General features: G+C 42.2%; 1 protein-coding gene across 1 annotated transcript in view; it reads left to right on the top strand.

The window, feature by feature from the left end:
- LOC129856764 (choline transporter-like protein 4) overlaps positions 1-17,659 on the top strand; it is a 22,234-nt gene extending 4,575 nt beyond the window's left edge. Inside the window, exons 2-19 of the mRNA XM_055924485.1 lie at positions 1,396-1,495; positions 1,822-1,953; positions 2,909-2,969; positions 3,188-3,302; positions 3,500-3,583; positions 7,037-7,149; positions 7,486-7,608; positions 8,084-8,183; positions 8,273-8,365; positions 10,233-10,338; positions 10,831-11,090; positions 11,757-11,851; positions 13,480-13,583; positions 13,745-13,818; positions 13,978-14,048; positions 14,589-14,683; positions 15,686-15,770; positions 17,507-17,659. Of these exons, the coding sequence (XP_055780460.1) occupies positions 1,396-1,495; positions 1,822-1,953; positions 2,909-2,969; positions 3,188-3,302; positions 3,500-3,583; positions 7,037-7,149; positions 7,486-7,608; positions 8,084-8,183; positions 8,273-8,365; positions 10,233-10,338; positions 10,831-11,090; positions 11,757-11,851; positions 13,480-13,583; positions 13,745-13,818; positions 13,978-14,048; positions 14,589-14,683; positions 15,686-15,770; positions 17,507-17,619 (1,924 nt within the window). The 3' untranslated portion in view covers positions 17,620-17,659. The remainder of the gene's footprint in view (positions 1-1,395; positions 1,496-1,821; positions 1,954-2,908; positions 2,970-3,187; positions 3,303-3,499; positions 3,584-7,036; positions 7,150-7,485; positions 7,609-8,083; positions 8,184-8,272; positions 8,366-10,232; positions 10,339-10,830; positions 11,091-11,756; positions 11,852-13,479; positions 13,584-13,744; positions 13,819-13,977; positions 14,049-14,588; positions 14,684-15,685; positions 15,771-17,506) is intronic.
- Positions 17,660-17,699: the final 40 nt, after the last annotated feature.

Here is a 17,699-nt window from a genome sequence, read left to right as displayed (position 1 = left end):
GGTTCTATGTTATGTCTACCTAGTTATAGGTCCTATGTTATGTCTACCTAGTTATAGGTTCTATGTTATGTCTACCTAGTTATATGTCCTATGATATGTCTACCTAGTTATAGGTTCTATGTTATATCTACCTAGCTATAGGTCCTATTTTATGTCTGCCTAGTTATAGGTCCTATGATATATCTACCTAGTTATAGGTTCTATGTTACTGTATGTCTACCTAGTTATAGGTTCTATGTTACTGTATGTCTACCTAGTTATAGGTTCTATGTTACTGTATGTCTACCTAGTTATAGGTCCTATGTTACTGTATGTCTACCTAGTTATAGGTCCTATGATATATCTACCTAGTTATAGGTTCTATGTTACTGTATGTCTACCTAGTTATAGGTTCTATGTTACTGTATGTCTACCTAGTTATAGGTTCTATGTTACTGTATGTCTACCTAGTTATAGGTCCTATGTTACTGTATGTCTACCTAGTTATAGGTCCTATGATATGTCTACCTAGTTATAGGTTCTATGTTACTGTATGTCTACCTAGTTATAGGTTCTATGTTACTGTATGTCTACCTAGTTATAGGTCCTATGTTATGTCTACCTAGTTATAGGTCCTATGTTATGTCTACCTAGTTATAGGTCCTATGTTATGTCTACCTAGTTATAGGTCCTATGTTATATCTACCTAGTTATAGGTCCTATGATATGTCTACCTAGTTATAGGTCCTATGTTATGTCTACCTAGTTATAGGTACTATGTTATGTCTACCTAGTTTTCGGTCCTACGATATGTCTACCTAGTTATAGGTCCTATGATATGTCTACCTAGTTATAGGTTCTATGATATGTCTACCTAGTTATAGGTCCTATGTTATGTCTACCTAGTTATAGGTTCTATGTTATATCTACCTAGTTATAGGTTCTATGTTACTGTATATCTACCTAGTTATAGGTCCTATGTTACTGCATGTCTACCTAGTTATAGGTTCTATGTTACTGTATGTGTACCTAGTTATAGGTCCTATGTTATGTCTACCTAGTTATAGGTCCTATGTTATGTCTACCTAGTTATAGGTTCTATGTTACTGTATGTCTACCTAGTTATAGGTTCTATGTTACTGTATGTCTACCTAGTTATAGGTCCTATGATATGTCTACCTAGTTATAGGTTCTATGTTACTGTATGTGTACCTAGCTACAGGCCATGCATCAGAAAATATGGATGAGTCCTAAACAGAATCCGAAACAGAACTATAAAGTGGGTCACTCTAAAGGGGTATAGGGTGCCTGTCAGGATGCTGGAACAGTGGCCTGGATGTGCAGTATGCTAACTCATTGTCTGAAAGAGATCATGTTGATACAAGTCAGTCTTTGTTTTTAACTCTGTCTTGTCAGAGACCAGCCCAGGATGATCTATGTGGACATACTGAAGTGTGCCACGACCACCAAGGTGATGGCAGCAGCGCTCGGAGGCGTACAGTGTCCCACCACACAGGTCAGACTCAAACTGTATCTGTACGATCACATCCTACCTGTCCCCGTCCGTTTGACCAGAGTCACGTAGGACATAACAGATAGGACATAATGCATAGGGTACAACATATAGCTTAGGACACACACCACCTAATGTAATAGTCAACAGTATGGGGCCACATCATATGAGGAATAGGGTTTCATTTGAGATTTGACTCCCTCTCTCTCTTGATGGTTTCACTCACACTTTCGTTACCTGTGATACGTCAAATGTGAGACTGCGGGCAATCAAGGTTTGCCGTACACTAATGTCTGGTCCCTCCCATCTCTCTGTCCCTTCCTCTGCAGGTGTGTGTTCCTAAGTGTCCGTCTCACTTCTGGATGCTGTCTGCTGCTGCCTATGACCCCGACGCCAATCCCAAAGACTTCTTCCATCAGCAGTACTGTGACCACAGCCTCAACCTGACTACCACCACCTGGGTACCGGGCATTTTACACTGTTATCAATGTGCTTATAGAGACTGGAACTGGGTGCGTGGGACCATTAGTCCCAAGCATTCTGTCAAGCATAGCTACATTACAGTGTAGCTTATGTCTGTGTTTCATTCTGAGTTAAAGGGTTTGGGTGATTGGAAAACATTTTAATTTGAGACATTGATTAGAAACAGATGTAGTTTCTACATGAGTGTGTCTGTTATACAGTGCTTCTGTATATTGGCCATCCTTCTAGTCATGTTTGGTCCTGTACTCTCTCTTTCAGACTGTCCAAGAGATCCTTGATGCAGAACTTTGTCCATCCTTCTAGTCATGTTTGGTCCTGTACTCTCTCTTTCAGACTGTCCAAGAGATCCTTGATGCAGAACTCTGTCCATCCTTCTAGTCATGTTTGGTCCTGTCCTCTCTCTTTCAGACTGTCCAAGAGATCCTTGATGCAGAACTCTGTCCATCCTTCTAGTCATGTTTGGTCCTGTCCTCTCTCTTTCAGACTGTCCAAGAGATCCTTGATGCAGAACTCTGCCCATCCTTCTAGTCATGTTTGGTCCTGTCCTCTCTCTTTCAGACTGTCCAAGAGATCCTTGATGCAGAACTCTGTCCATCCTTCTAGTCATGTTTGGTCCTGTACTCTCTCTTTCAGACTGTCCAAGAGATCCTTGATGCAGAACTCTGTCCATCCTTCTAGTCATGTTTGGTCCTGTACTCTCTCTTTCAGACTGTCCAAGAGATCATTGATGCAGAACTCTGTCCATCCTTCTAGTCATGTTTGGTCCTGTACTCTCTCTTTCAGACTGTCCAAGAGATCCTTGATGCAGAACTCTGTCCATCCTTCTAGTCATGTTTGGTCCTGTCCTCTCTCTTTCAGACTGTCCAAGAGATCCTTGATGCAGAACTCTGTCCATCCTTCTAGTCATGTTTGGTCCTGTACTCTCTCTTTCAGACTGTCCAAGAGATCCTTGATGCAGAACTTTGTCCATCCTTCCTTGTTCCAAGTAAATCAGGTGAAGTAGTTTAACATGGCATCCATACTCACATCTACTGACAGGACTGTTAATGTCTATATTAAATAATAGTTAAATAAAGGTTAAATCAAATGTAAAGGATGTGTACATAATCATGGTACAGAGGATGAATTGAAACAGCATGAGACTGAGGTGAATCCACTCTGAACCTTTCCCTCACTCTACCCGTCCGTATGTTGCCGTTTGAATCACTACAGCTCTGGGGAGGTGTTTGCCCAGTCTACATGCTCTCAAAAGTGCTCCTTCCAACTTCACTCTGCCCGGAATGGCCTCCGTCAACGAGACAGTCAACAGCATCAGAAGCGCCATGGGGTTATCATTCATCCATTGAACTAATATTCTCCTGTGGATACTATACGCTGTGTCCCAAATGGCACTCTTTCCCTTTTGTAGTGCACTATTTTTGACCAGGGCCCATAGGGAATAGGGTGCCATTTGGGACACAGCCGATGTGTATCTAAACAGATCATCACTGTCCCTTAACCTACTATATCTTTCCGTTATTCCAGTTCACTGATATCAGGCTTCAACAGAAAGGCCATAGGAGTAAGGATCTTTGAGGACTTTGCCTCCTCCTGGTACTGGATCTTACTGTAAGTCTGAGCTTCCAACTATCTCACAGTGGGCGCATAGTACTACATAGAGCCATGGTACTACATAGAGCCATGGTACTACATAGAGCCATGGTACTACATAGAGCCATGGTACTACATAGAGCCATGGTACTACATAGAGCCATGGTACTACATAGAGCCACGGTAGTACATAGAGCCATGGTAGTACATAGAGCCATGGTACTACATAGAGCCATGGTACTACATAGAGCCATGGAACTACATAGAGCCATAGTACTACAGAGAGCCATGGTACTACATAGAGCCATGGTACTACATAGAGCCATGGTACTACATAGAGCCATGGTACTACATAGAGCCATGGTACTACATATAGCCATGGTACTACATAGAGCCATGGTACTACATAGAGCCATGGTACTACAGAGAGCCATGGTACTACATAGAGCCATGGTACTATATAGAGCCATGGTACTACATAGAGCCATAGTACTACATAGAGCCATGGTACTACAGAGAGCCATGGTACTACAGAGAGCCATGGTACTACAGAGAGCCATGGTACTACAGAGAGCCATGGTACTACAGAGAGCCATGGTACTACATAGAGCCATGGTACTATATAGAGCCATGGTACTACATAGAGCCATAGTACTACATAGAGCCATGGTACTACATAGAGCCATAGTACTACAGAGAGCCATGGTACTACAGAGAGCCATGGTACTACAGAGAGCCATGGTACTACATAGAGCCATGGTACTACATAGAGCCATGGTACTACATAGAGCCATGGTACTACATAGAGCCATAGTACTACATAGAGCCATAGTACTACATAGAGCCATGGTACTACATAGAGCCATGGTACTACATATAGCCATGGTACTACATAGAGCCATGGTACTACATAGAGCCATGGTACTACATAGAGCCATGGTACTACATAGAGCCATGGTACTATATAGAGCCATGGTACTACATAGAGCCATAGTACTACATAGAGCCATGGTACTACAGAGAGCCATGGTACTACAGAGAGCCATGGTACTACAGAGAGCCATGGTACTACATAGAGCCATGGTACTACATAGAGCCATGGTACTACATAGAGCCATGGTACTACATAGAGCCATGGTACTACATAGAGCCATAGTACTACATAGAGCCATAGTACTACATAGAGCCATGGTACTACATAGAGCCATAGTACTACATAGAGCCATGGTACTACATAGAGCCATGGTACTACATAGAGCCATAGTACTACATAGAGCCATAGTACTACATAGAGCCATGGTACTACATAGAGCCATGGTACTACATAGAGCCATAGTACTACATAGAGCCATGGTACTACATAGAGCCATGGTTATATGGAACTCTATTCCACATCAAGGAACTCACGCAAGCAGTAAAATCTGATTTTAAAAAACTGATAAAAATACACCTTATGTAACAGCGAGGACAGTGAAGAATCACACACACAGGTACAAACACACACATACAAACACACATAACATACACGCTATACATAACATACACACTATACACACATGTACACCTGGATTGTGTTGTACTGTAGTGGTCTGAGGGTACACAATTAATGTATTGTGAAATGTATTCTAAAATGTATTTGAATGTTTCAAAATGTTATTATAATGTATATTACTGCCTTAATTTTTGCTGGAACCCAGGAAGAGTAGCTGCTGCCTTGGCAGGAACTAATGTGGATCCATAATAAATACAAATACACAATATCCTTACTGATCCACCATAGTGTCTATATCCTTACTGATCCACCATCGTGTCTATATCCTTACTGATCCACCATAGTGTCTATATCCTTACTGATCCACCATAGTGTCTATATCCTTACTGATCCACCATAGTGTCTATATCCTTACTGATCCACCATAGTGTCTATATCCTTACTGATCCACCATCGTGTCTATATCCTTACTGATCCACCATAGTGTCTATATCCTTACTGATCCACCATAGTGTCTATATCCTTACTGATCCACCATAGTGTCTATATCCTTACTGATCCACTATAGTGTCTATATCCTTACTGATCCACCATAGTGTCTATATCCTTACTGATCCACCATAGTGTGTATATCCTTACTGATCCACCATCGTGTCTATATCCTTACTGATCCACCATAGTGTCTATATCCTTACTGATCCACCATAGTGTCTATATCCTTACTGATCCACTATAGTGTCTATACCCTTACTGATCCACCATAGTGTCTAAATCCTTACTGATCCACCATAGTGTCTATATCCTTACTGATCCACCATAGTGTGTATATCCTTACTGATCCACCATAGTGTCTATATCCTTACTGATCCACCATAGTGTCTATATCCGTACTGATCCACCATAGTGTTTATATCCTTACTGATCCACCATAGTGTCTATATCCTCACTGATCCACCATAGTGTCTATATCCTTACTGATCCACCATAGTGTCTATATCCTTACTGATCCACTATAGTGTCTATATCCTTACTGATCCACTATAGTGTCTATATCCTTACTGATCCACCATAGTGTCTATATCCTTACTGATCCACCATAGTGTCTATATCCTTACTGATCCACCATAGTGTCTATATCCTTACTGATCCACCATAGTGTCCATATCCTTACTGATCCACCATAGTGTCTATATCCTTACTGATCCACTATAGTGTCTATATCCTTACTGATCCACTATAGTGTCTATATCCTTACTGATCCACTATAGTGTCTATATCCTTACTGATCCACCATAGTGTCTATATCCTTACTGATCCACCATAGTGTCTATATCCTTACTGATCCACTATAGTGTCTATATCCTTACTGATCTACCATAGTATCTTGTATTATAGTGTCTGGAGATCTGAGAAGAGGCTCTGAGCCAATGCTTTGTAGTCTTGTTCACAGCCAACCTATAAGCCTGGCAATTGCTTTTTAACTAACCAATGCAAATGCTTGTCAACATTTTTACATTTGAATCATTTAGCAGACACTTATCCAGAGTGACTTAGAGGAGCAATTAGGGTTAAGTGTCTTGCTCCAGGGAACAGCGGCAGATTTTCCCCTAGTCGGCTCTTAACCGCTAGGCTACCGGCCGCGCCAACCGGCAACAGCCAACCGGTACTAACGCTAGTAAACCAACCAACACTAAATCTTGTCAGTCTACCAGCACCAACTAGTCCACTGGTGTTTTACACTGCCTGAGCTGTCTCTGTTCCAATATCCACACTATCCACCCACTTAGCAATGTGTTGACCATGTATTAGAAGTGGTATGTCAGTATAGACATTGGATGTCTAGTTGTTTGCAGTGGTCTGGTGGTTGCTCTGGACAGTTGCTTGTCAACCAACACTAATGCCAGTCAGTCAGAGTGTTTAGCATGCCTATACCATGCCTCAGCTGCTCTCCAACAGTTTGCTGCGTGCTGTGTTTGCAGTGGTCTGACGCTGGCTCTGCTAGTCAGTGTGGTGTTCATGTTGCTGCTGAGGTACCTGGCCATTGTCCTGGTCTGGATTCTCATGGTGGGACTTCTGGTGGTGGGAGGCTACGGTAAGTCTGGCTCATACAGCCCTGCAGCCTGGACTAGATTATGTGGATCATATGTAGGGATAAAGTGGTGGTGGTGTCTGTCTGTCTGCCTGCCTGTCTGCCTGCCTGTCTGTCTGTCTGTCTGTCTGTCTGTCTGTCTGTCGTGTGTGTGTGTGTCGTGTGTCTGTGCTTGCAGACAAGAAAGAGAAGGGCCAAAATGCTTTGCTTACTATTTTGACTTTCCAATCTTTTGTATCTAGCAATCACTATTTTATACTCACATACTAGCCTTATTTGGTTTTCTGTTAAATCTAGAATGATGACAGAATTTGCATAATGGGTTCTTCTCCTCCCCAGGAATATGGCACTGCTACACAGAATACTACCATTTCAGCACTTCTAAACTGAAGTTCGGCGATCTAAGCTTCAATACAAATATCTCAGTCTACCTTCAAGTCAAAGAGACCTGGCTTGCTTTCTGTGAGTTTGATCATTATGTACTGTCTATGGGTTATGTTGGGCCTATATCAGTGGAGGCTGATGGGAGGACAGCTCTTAATAGTATCTGGAACGAAGTGAATGGAATGGCATCAAGCACTTGGAAACCATGTGTTTGATGTATTTGATACCATTCCACTCATTCCGCTCCATCCATTACCACAAGCCCATCCTCCCAAATTATGGTGCCACCAGCCTCCTGTGTCCTCTATTGTTTTGGTGCTCGGTAGTCAAAGAGACCTGGCTTGCTTCCTGTGAGTTTGGTCATTATCTAACGTCTATGGGTTGTATATTGGGCCTATATTGTTTTGGTGCTTGGTAGTCAAAGATTGGCATATGTTTCTATTTATTTAATTTAACATTTTTTATCCAGGATGTCCCATTGAGGTCAGAAGACCTCTTTTACAAGGGAAACCTGGCCAGCTCAATAAAAAACACTATTTCTTTCTTTCCTCAGTGATCATCCTGTGCGTGTGGGAGTCCATTTTGATTCTGGTGCTTAGTTGTCTCAGGAGGAGACTCTCTGTTGCTGTTGCTCTCATGGAGGAGTCCAGCAGGTCGGACATTGCCTCAGATTTGATTTATTGTATCTATTAGTGTTTTATCCTGTATGAAATGAGGTGTAATGTGTGTGTTCTGTCTGCAGGGTGGTGGGTTACCTGATGTCCACCCTGCTCTACCCTCTGTTTACCTTCGTTCTGCTGGTGGTGTGTGTGGCCTACTGGGGAATGACCTCCCTGTATCCTTTGGCCCATCATACATGGGGTTTCCATTTCCAATGCTTTATAATGCAGAAGCTAATGGTTATTTTTACTGCTTATTTTGTCATGTGTGTTTTAGCCAGGGGTTGGAACAGAACAGAAAACGAGAAAAGAACAACATTTTTAGAGGAACAGAGAGAGAATCGGGAACGAAAGTGATCTATACTGTTCTGGAACAGAACCGTTATTTTAAAAGTATGGGAACCGGTTAATAACGTTCTTTTAGGTTCCAGTTCTTTTAGGTTCCAGTCTCACAAAAAAACGCAACAAAGCGCCTATTTCTGTCATTCAGAAACGTATTCCAGTGTCTGCCTGCCAACTGAAAATCTTTACCAGTGTGTGTGTGTAGGCTACCTCCCCCTCCCGCTTCCCCCCGAAGTATAGTCTACTGTAGCCCCTCCCACTTTGAAGTATAGTATACAGTAGCCCCTCCCCCTTTGAAGCATAGTATACCGTAGCCCCTCCCTTTTTGAAGTATAGTATACTGTAGCCCCTCCCCCTTTGAAGTATAGTCTGCTGTAGCCCTCCCCCTTTGAAGTATAGTATACTGTGGCCCCCCCCCCCCCCTTTGAAGTATAGTCTATTGTAGCCTTCTGACGTTACAAGCATGATTCAGAAATTGGAGAGAGACTTTTTAGTACAGAATAATGGATTATTATTTTCAGATACTTTTGTTAACACATTTCACATTGGATTCCTTTTAATTCTGGTGCTGCTCTGCACACACAAGCTTGTGGTCCATCGTTAAGCCAACTCTCAAGTTCAAAGACATTCAAAGTTCCTTCATAGAAGCCGTTCCTCCGTAGGTATAATTCTGTGGGCCTAATTCAGATAATGCATGTCATAACAGCAAGATGCCCAGTGCTTCAAGCCTAGCCTCGTCCTCCACCCTCTCTCGCTCTCCCCCCACCCGCAAAATTTCAGTCACATCTCGCGCCCTACACTTGTCTGTCCAATGCATGTAAATAGCTTGCCCCTCCATAGCAAGCTGCTCTATCCACACTGATTGGTGAAGTCATGTAAATAGCTTGCCCCTCCATAGCAAGCTGCTCTAGCCACACTGATTGGTGAAGTCATGTAAATAGCTTGCCCGCTCCATAGCAAGCTGCTCTATCCACACTGATTGGTGAAGTCATGTAAATAGCTTGCCCGCTCCATAGCAAGCTGCTCTATCCACACTGATTGGTGAAGTCATGTAAATAGCTTGCCCGCTCCATAGCAAGCTGCTCTAGCCACACTGATTGGTAAAGTCATGTAAATAGCTTGGCCGCTCCATAGCAAGCTGCTCTAGCCACACTGATTGGTGAAGTCATGTAAATAGCTTGCCTGCTCCATAGCAAGCTGCTCTATCCACACTGATTGGTGAAGTCATGTAAATAGCTTGCCCGCTCCATAGCAAGCTGCTCTATCCACACTGATTGGTGAAGTCATGTAAATAGCTTGGCCGCTCCATAGCAAGCTGCTCTAGCCACACTGATTGGTAAAGTCATGTAAATAGCTTGCCCGCTCCATAGCAAGCTGCTCTATCCACACTGATTGGTGAAGTCATGTAAATAGCTTGCCCGCTCCATAGCAAGCTGCCCTATCCACACTGATTGGTGAAGTCGAGCTAAATGTAAAAAAACATTTGAGGTTTAAAAAGGAACAGAAAGGAACGATATAAAGAATTAGTTTTTTTTTGTTCGAACCGATTCCTTAACTTTTGTTTCCTGGTTTTGAACAGTGGAAAGGAAACCAAAAAATTATGGTTCTGTTCAGAACAAAACGATTGGAAAATCATTTTGTTTCCAACCCCTGGTTTTTGCCTTTAGTTTGGTTGGGTCCTTGACTCGAGGCTCCCCACAGATACTTGGTCACATCAGGGGCCCCTCTCTACAGAGTGGTGTCTCTTAGCGACCCCTCTGTAGATAAGTGTAGTCTCATCAACGGCTCTGAGACCTGCAAGCCACAGGTAGATGGCTTGGCTTCTATTGGTTTCAATTGACAAATTATTCTGATGTCAGAACCCCATGTTTGCAACCCACCTTGAAATTACGTAAACTAGGGGAAACACTGCCTCCCACTTGTCTGATATTTCTTCCCTCCTCTCCTGTCCTCTCCTCTCCTCTCCTCTCCTCTCCTCTCCTCTCCTCTCCTCTCCTCTCCTCTCCACTCCTCTCCTCTCCTCTCCTCTCCCCTCCTCTCCTGTCCTGTCCTCTCCTCTCCTCTCCTCTGCTCTCCTGTCCTGTCCTCTCCTCTCCTCTCCTCTCCTATCCTCTCCTCTCCTCTCCTGTCCTCTCCTCTCCTCTCCTGTCCTGTCCTCTCCTCTCCTGTCCTGTCCTCTCCTGTCCTCTCCTGTCCTCTCCTCTCCTCTCCTCTCCTCTCCTCTCCTCTCCTCTCCTGTCCTCTCCTCTCCTGTCCTGTCCTGTCCTCTCCTCTCCTGTCCTGTCCTCTCCCTACCCAGACGTTCAACTCCTCGGCCTACCCATACTGCCCGTCGGTGCGCTGCATCTTCTTCAAGTACGATGACACAGGCCTGTTCCAGCAGAACCTGGTTTACCTGCAAGTCTTCAACGTCTTTGCCTTCCTGTGGTGTGTGAACTTTGTCATCGCCCTGGGCCAATGTACCCTGGCTGGGACCTTCGCTTCATACTACTGGGCCTTCAGCAAGCCTGCAGAAATCTCACCCTTCGCACTGTCCCAGTGCTTCATACGCACTCTACAGTAAGACATGAGGGACTAAGGGTTTCTGTGGGTGGGGACATAGGATTGTGCCTTAAGCCACACAGCTCTGACACACACACTTATCCCACCGGACATGCTACCAGGGGTCTTTTCACAGTCCCCAAATCCAAAACAAATTCAAGAAAGCATACAGTATTATATAGAGCCCTTATTGCAGGGAACTTCCTTCCATCTCATATTGCTAAATAAAAACAGATAAAGCAACACCTGACAGTACAACGCCTCTCCCCTATTTGACCGAGATAGTTTGTGAGTTTCTACTGATATGTAGGCTACATGTGCCATTTAAAAAATGTCTGTAGTTCTGCCTTTGAGCTGTTCTTGTCTGTTGATGTTCTGTATTATGTCATTCTGTATTATATTTCTTGTTTTATTTGGATCCCAGGAAGAGTAGCTGCTGCTTTTGCAACAGCTACTGGGGATCCTAATAAAATACCACAAAGCTTACCTATCTTGAATATGAGGGCACTAGTTGTAGTAGATAAGCTAAGCATAATGATGGATCAGTTTGAAGAGATATGTAATGTCATATCTTTTTAGACTGTGCGTCTAATGTGGTGTATTTCAGTAGCAGACGTTGGGTTCTGCTTGTGTGTTCATGTGGAGTTCATTATGAAATGTGTTTATTTCTTTCATTCCTGGAAGGTACCACGTGGGCTCTCTGGCATTTGGAGCCCTCCTCCTCACCTGCTTCCAGCTAGTCAGGTTGGTGCTGGAGTACCTGAACCGTAAGACCAGGGGTAAGGCCCACACACACACACACACACACACACACACACACACACACACACACACACACACACACACACACACACACACACACACACACACACACACACACACACACACACACACACACACACACACACACACACACACACACACACACACACACACACACACACACACACACACACACACACACACACACACACACACACACACACACACACACTGCTTCATTGTCATCTACTAGTATGCACAGATAGATGTGATTTTATGAGTCATTGACTAAAGGGAACATCCTGTTGATGTGACTGTATGATTCCCCAGTCATTGACTAAAGGGAACATCCTGTTGATGTGACTGTATGATTCTCCAGTCATTGACTAAAGGGAACATCCTGTTGATGTGACTGTATGATTCCCCAGTCATTGACTAAAGGGAACATCCTGTTGATGTGACTGTATGATTCTCCAGTCATTGACTAAAGGGAACATCCTGTTGATGTCACTGTATGATTCCCCAGTCATTGACTAAAGGGAACATCCTGTTGATGTCACTGTATGATTCCCCAGTCATTGACTAAAGGGAACATCCTGTTGATGTGACTGTATGATTCCCCAGTCATTGACTAAAGGGAACATCCTGTTGATGTGACTGTATGATTCTCCAGTCATTGACTAAAGGGAACATCCTGTTGATGTGACTGTATGATTCCCCAGTCATTGACTAAAGGGAACATCCTGTTGATGTGACTGTATGATTCTCCAGTCATTGACTAAAGGGAACATCCTGTTGATGTGACTGTATGATTCCCCAGTCATTGACTAAAGGGAACATCCTGTTGATGTGACTGTATGATTCTCCAGTCATTGACTAAAGGGAACATCCTGTTGATGTGACTGTATGATTCTCCAGTCATTGACTAAAGGGAACATCCTGTTGATGTCACTGTATGATTCTCCAGTCATTGACTAAAGGGAACATCCTGTTGATGTGACTGTATGATTCTCCAGTCATTGACTAAAGGGAACATCCTGTTGATGTGACTGTATGATTCCCCAGTCATTGACTAAAGGGAACATCCTGTTGATGTGACTGTATGATTCCCCAGTCATTGACTAAAGGGAACATCCTGTTGATGTCACTGTATGATTCTCCAGTCATTGACTAAAGGGAACATCCTGTTGATGTGACTGTATGATTCTCCAGTCATTGACTAAAGGGAACATCCTGTTGATGTGACTGTATGATTCTCCAGTCATTGACTAAAGGGAACATCCTGTTGATGTGACTGTATGATTCTCCAGTCATTGACTAAAGGGAACATCCTGTTGATGTCACTGTATGATTCCCCAGTCATTGACTAAAGGGAACATCCTGTTGATGTGACTGTATGATTCCCCAGTCATTGACTAAAGGGAACATCCTGTTGATGTCACTGTATGATTCCCCAGTCATTGACTAAAGGGAACATCCTGTTGATGTCACTGTATGATTCCCCAGTCATTGACTAAAGGGAACATCCTGTTGATGTGACTGTATGATTCTCCAGTCATTGACTAAAGGGAACATCCTGTTGATGTGACTGTATGATTCCCCAGTCATTGACTGAAGGGAATCCCGTGTTGTGATGTGTCTCCAGGTTCTCAGAATGCCTGTGGTCGGTTCCTGTTAAACTGTCTCAGATGCTGCTTCTGGTGTCTGGAGTACTTCCTGAAGATCCTCAACAGGAACGCTTATATCATGGTCAGTCACATGACTGTCTGTCACTGTCTGGCATTCCTTTTAGCAGCCATTAGCATCCATGCACCTCTTCTAGCTCAGCTGGTCATTTATTCTTGGTGTAGGAACATGCAGTTCATACTCGTCAGTAATGTCAGTAATGCATCATTCTGAATGACTGATAGATCGCCATCTACGGGGAGAGCTTCTGTGTGTCAGCCAAAAATGCATACTGTCTGTTGATGAGGCACATCGGACGGTAAGACTGGGTTTATTTGGTTCGTCGATCTTCTGCTCTCTCTTTTATTTTTATTTTTCGTTACTTCCAATATAGTCAAAGACATTGATATTGGTTTCTATGTAAGATGCTTCCAGGTTGTCAAGATTCTTTAATGTGTCATCCTCTTGTTGTCCACAGGGTGGTGCTACTGGACAGAGTGACAGACATGCTCATATTCTTTGGCAAACTACTAGTGGTGGCATTAGTTGGTAAGAGAAGTTTACATGAACTCACATTTGTTTGACCTTTAAGTATGAATAGCAGCCTGAAATCCAGTCTGTTTCTGCCAACATTCCTCTACTTGCCAGTCCTTGTCATGCCAAACTTGTTACTATCACTCCTGAGTGGTGCAGCGGTCTAAGGCACTGCATCTCAGTGCAAGAGGTGTCACAGTAGTACCTGGTTCACATCCAGTAGGGCACCTCATAATTGTCCCAGTGTTGTCTGGGTTTGGTTGGAGTAGGCTGTCATTGTAAATAAGAATTTGTTCTTAACTGACTTGCCTGGTTAAATAATAAACACAAACAGGCTGGATTTCAGGCTAAATGAATATTGTGTGTGAACAACTGGACTTCTGATATTATAAGAATCTTCATACACATTAAATAGTATAAAGCATAGTACTGTAACTATGGTGTTGGACATTTTATCTTCAGTGGTTGTGTTTATTATCAGCATCTTGTTTTCCTTCACTAAGGAAGTATGACTAATATAATGATCTAATGGCTGATCTGTCTCTGTTTTATCAGGTGTGTTGGCTTTCTTCTTCTTCTCTGGACAAATCCGCCTGCCTGGCGACACCTTCCAGGCCGAGATGCTCAACTATTACTGGGTTCCCATCCTGGTACGTCCATGAAACAGTGTTGTTACCAAACACTCAACACTCCCAGTCCTTCATTCACATTCTATCTTCGATGAAGACGTTAGACCAGTGTTTCCCAAACTCGGTCCTCGGGACCCCAAGGGGGGCACGTTTTGGTTTTTACCTGAACACTACACAGCTGATTCAAATGATAAAAGCCTGATGATTAGTTGATCATTTGAATCAGCTGTGTAATGCTAGGTCAAAAACCAAAACGTGAACTCATTGGGGTCCCGTGGACCAGGTTTGGGAAACCCTGCATTAGACGTTGTATGCAGGTTTGAAATGGATTTAGAAATTAGATCATGAAAATGGCTGATTTTCATTTCTTTCACTGTTGAACTTTGTCAAACCTCCTTTGATATGAGATGATTATTTATTTTTTTAGCCCTTTTTCTCCCCAATGTTGTGGTTTCCATTTGGTAGTTAGTCTCATCGCTGCAACTCCCGTGCGGACTCAGGAGAGGCGAAGGTCAAGAGCCATGCTTCCTTCGAAACACAACCCAACCAAGCCGCACTGCTTCTCGACACAATGCCCACTTAACCCAGAAGCCAACCACACTAATGTGTAGGAGGAAACACAGTACACCTGGCAACCGTGTCAGCATGCATTGCGCCCGGCACGCCACACGAGTCACTAGTGCACGATGGAACAAGGACATCCCTCCCTGCCAAACCCTCCCCTAGTCCGTACGACACTGGGCCAATTGTGCACCGCCCCATGGGTCTCCCAGTCGCGGCCAGCGGCAACAGATCCTGGACTCAAACCCAGAATCTGTAGTGGCACAGCTAGCACTGCGATGCAGTGCCTTAGACCACTGTGCCACTCGGGAGGCAGATATGGGACTATTAACACAGTAGCCTATGTTGCTAACTGGCGTCTATTTTAGTTACAAGTTACATGTACTGTATGTATCCTCAGCACTGTATTGATTGGTACTGTTAAAAGTCATGCAGCTATGTTGTCGTAATGTTGCTCTGCAGACCGTGATGGCGGGAGCCTACCTCATCGCTCAGGGCTTCTTCAGTGTCTACAGCATGTGTATTGACACCCTGTTTCTCTGCTTCTGTGAGTACCAACACCATCTAACTCTCCAACACCACAACAACACCTAACCCTCCAATACCTACACCACTATACCTCTAACAGGGTAAGGTGGTCTTGTGGTAGAGTAAGGTATAATATAGTAAGGTATAGTAAGGTATAATATAGTAAGATATAGTAAGGTATAATATAGTAAGGTATAGTAGGGTATAATATAGTAAGGTATAGTAGGGTATAATATAGTAAGGTACAGTATAGTAAAGTATAATGTAGTAAGGTATAGTAGGGTATAATATAGTAAGGTATAGTAGGGTATAATATAGTAAGGTACAGTATAGTAAAGTATAATGTAGTAAGGTATAGTAAGGTATAATATAGTAAGGTATAGTAGGGTATAATATAGTAAGGTACAGTATAGTAAGGTATAGTAGGGTATAATATAGTAAGGTATAGTAAGGTATAATATAGTAAGGTATAGTAGGGTATAATATAGTAAGGTATAGTAAGGTATAATATAGTAAGGTATAGTAGGGTATAATATAGTAAGGTATAGTAGGGTATAATATAGTAAGGTATAGTAAGGTATAATATAGTAAGGTATAGTAGGGTATAATATAGTAAGGTATAGTAGGGTATAATATAGTAAGGTACAGTATAGTAAGGTATAGTAAGGTACAATACAGTATAGTAAGGTATAGTAAGGTACAGTATAGTAAGGTACAGTATAGTAAGGTACAGTATAGTAAGGTATAATGTAGTAAGGTATAGTAAGGTATAATATAGTAAGGTACAGTATAGTAAAGTATAATGTAGTAAGGTATAGTAAGGTATAATATAGTAAGGTACAGTATAGTAAAGTATAATGTAGTAAGGTATAGTAAGGTATAATATAGTAAGGTACAGTATAGTAAGGTATAATATAGTAAGGTACAGTATAGTAAAGTATAATGTAGTAAGGTATAGTAAGGTATAATATAGTAAGGTACAGTATAGTAAAGTATAATGTAGTAAGGTATAGTAAGGTATAATATAGTAAGGTACAGTATAGTAAAGTATAATGTAGTAAGGTATAGTAAGGTATAATATAGTAAGGTACAGTATAGTAAAGTATAATGTAGTAAGGTATAGTAAGGTATAATATAGTAAGGTACAGTATAGTAAGGTATAGTAAGGTACAATACAGTATAGTAAGGTATAGTAAGGTACAGTATAGTAAGGTACAGTATAGTAAGGTACAGTATAGTAAGGTATAGTAAGGTATAGTACGGTATAGTAAGGTATAGCATAGTAAGGTACAGTATAGTAAGGTACAGTATATAATATAGTAAGGTACAGTATAGTAAGGTATAGTAAGGTACAGTATAGTAAGGTATAGTAAGGTACAATACAGTATAGTAAGGTATAGTAAGGTACAGTATAGTAAGGTACAGTATAGTAAGGTACAGTATAGTAAGGTACAGTATAGTAAGGTATAGTAAGGTATAGTACGGTATAGTAAGGTATAGCATAGTAAGGTACAGTATAGTAAGTTACAGTATATAATATAGTAAGGTACAGTATAGTAAGGTATAGTAAGGTACAGTATAGTAAGGTATAGTAAGGTATAGTAAGGTACATTATAGTAAGGTATATTACGGTACAGTATAGTAAGGTACATTATAGTAAGGTATATTACGGTACAGTATAGTAAGGTACATTATAGTAAGGTATAGTAGAGTAGTAGAGTAGTAGAGTGACTCCAGTTTTTCTCCCTCATACAGTGGAAGATCTAGAGAGGAATGATGGAACTATGCAGAAGCCTTATTACATGTCCAGGAACCTGATGAGGATCCTCCGCAAACCCAAACCGTTTGTTACAGCCCTGCCAGAGTAGTAGTAACCTTTAACCCCTGAGTTAACCCCTAACCTTTAGCCCAACCCTCTTCTAATAAACCTTTCAGCATTCTCATTCAG

Source organism: Salvelinus fontinalis, chromosome 6 (assembly GCF_029448725.1).
Source record: "Salvelinus fontinalis isolate EN_2023a chromosome 6, ASM2944872v1, whole genome shotgun sequence".
NCBI lineage: Eukaryota > Metazoa > Chordata > Actinopteri > Salmoniformes > Salmonidae > Salvelinus > Salvelinus fontinalis.
The sequence above is the reverse complement of the archived record's forward strand: the minus strand, read 5'-3'. Positions and strand labels throughout refer to the sequence as shown.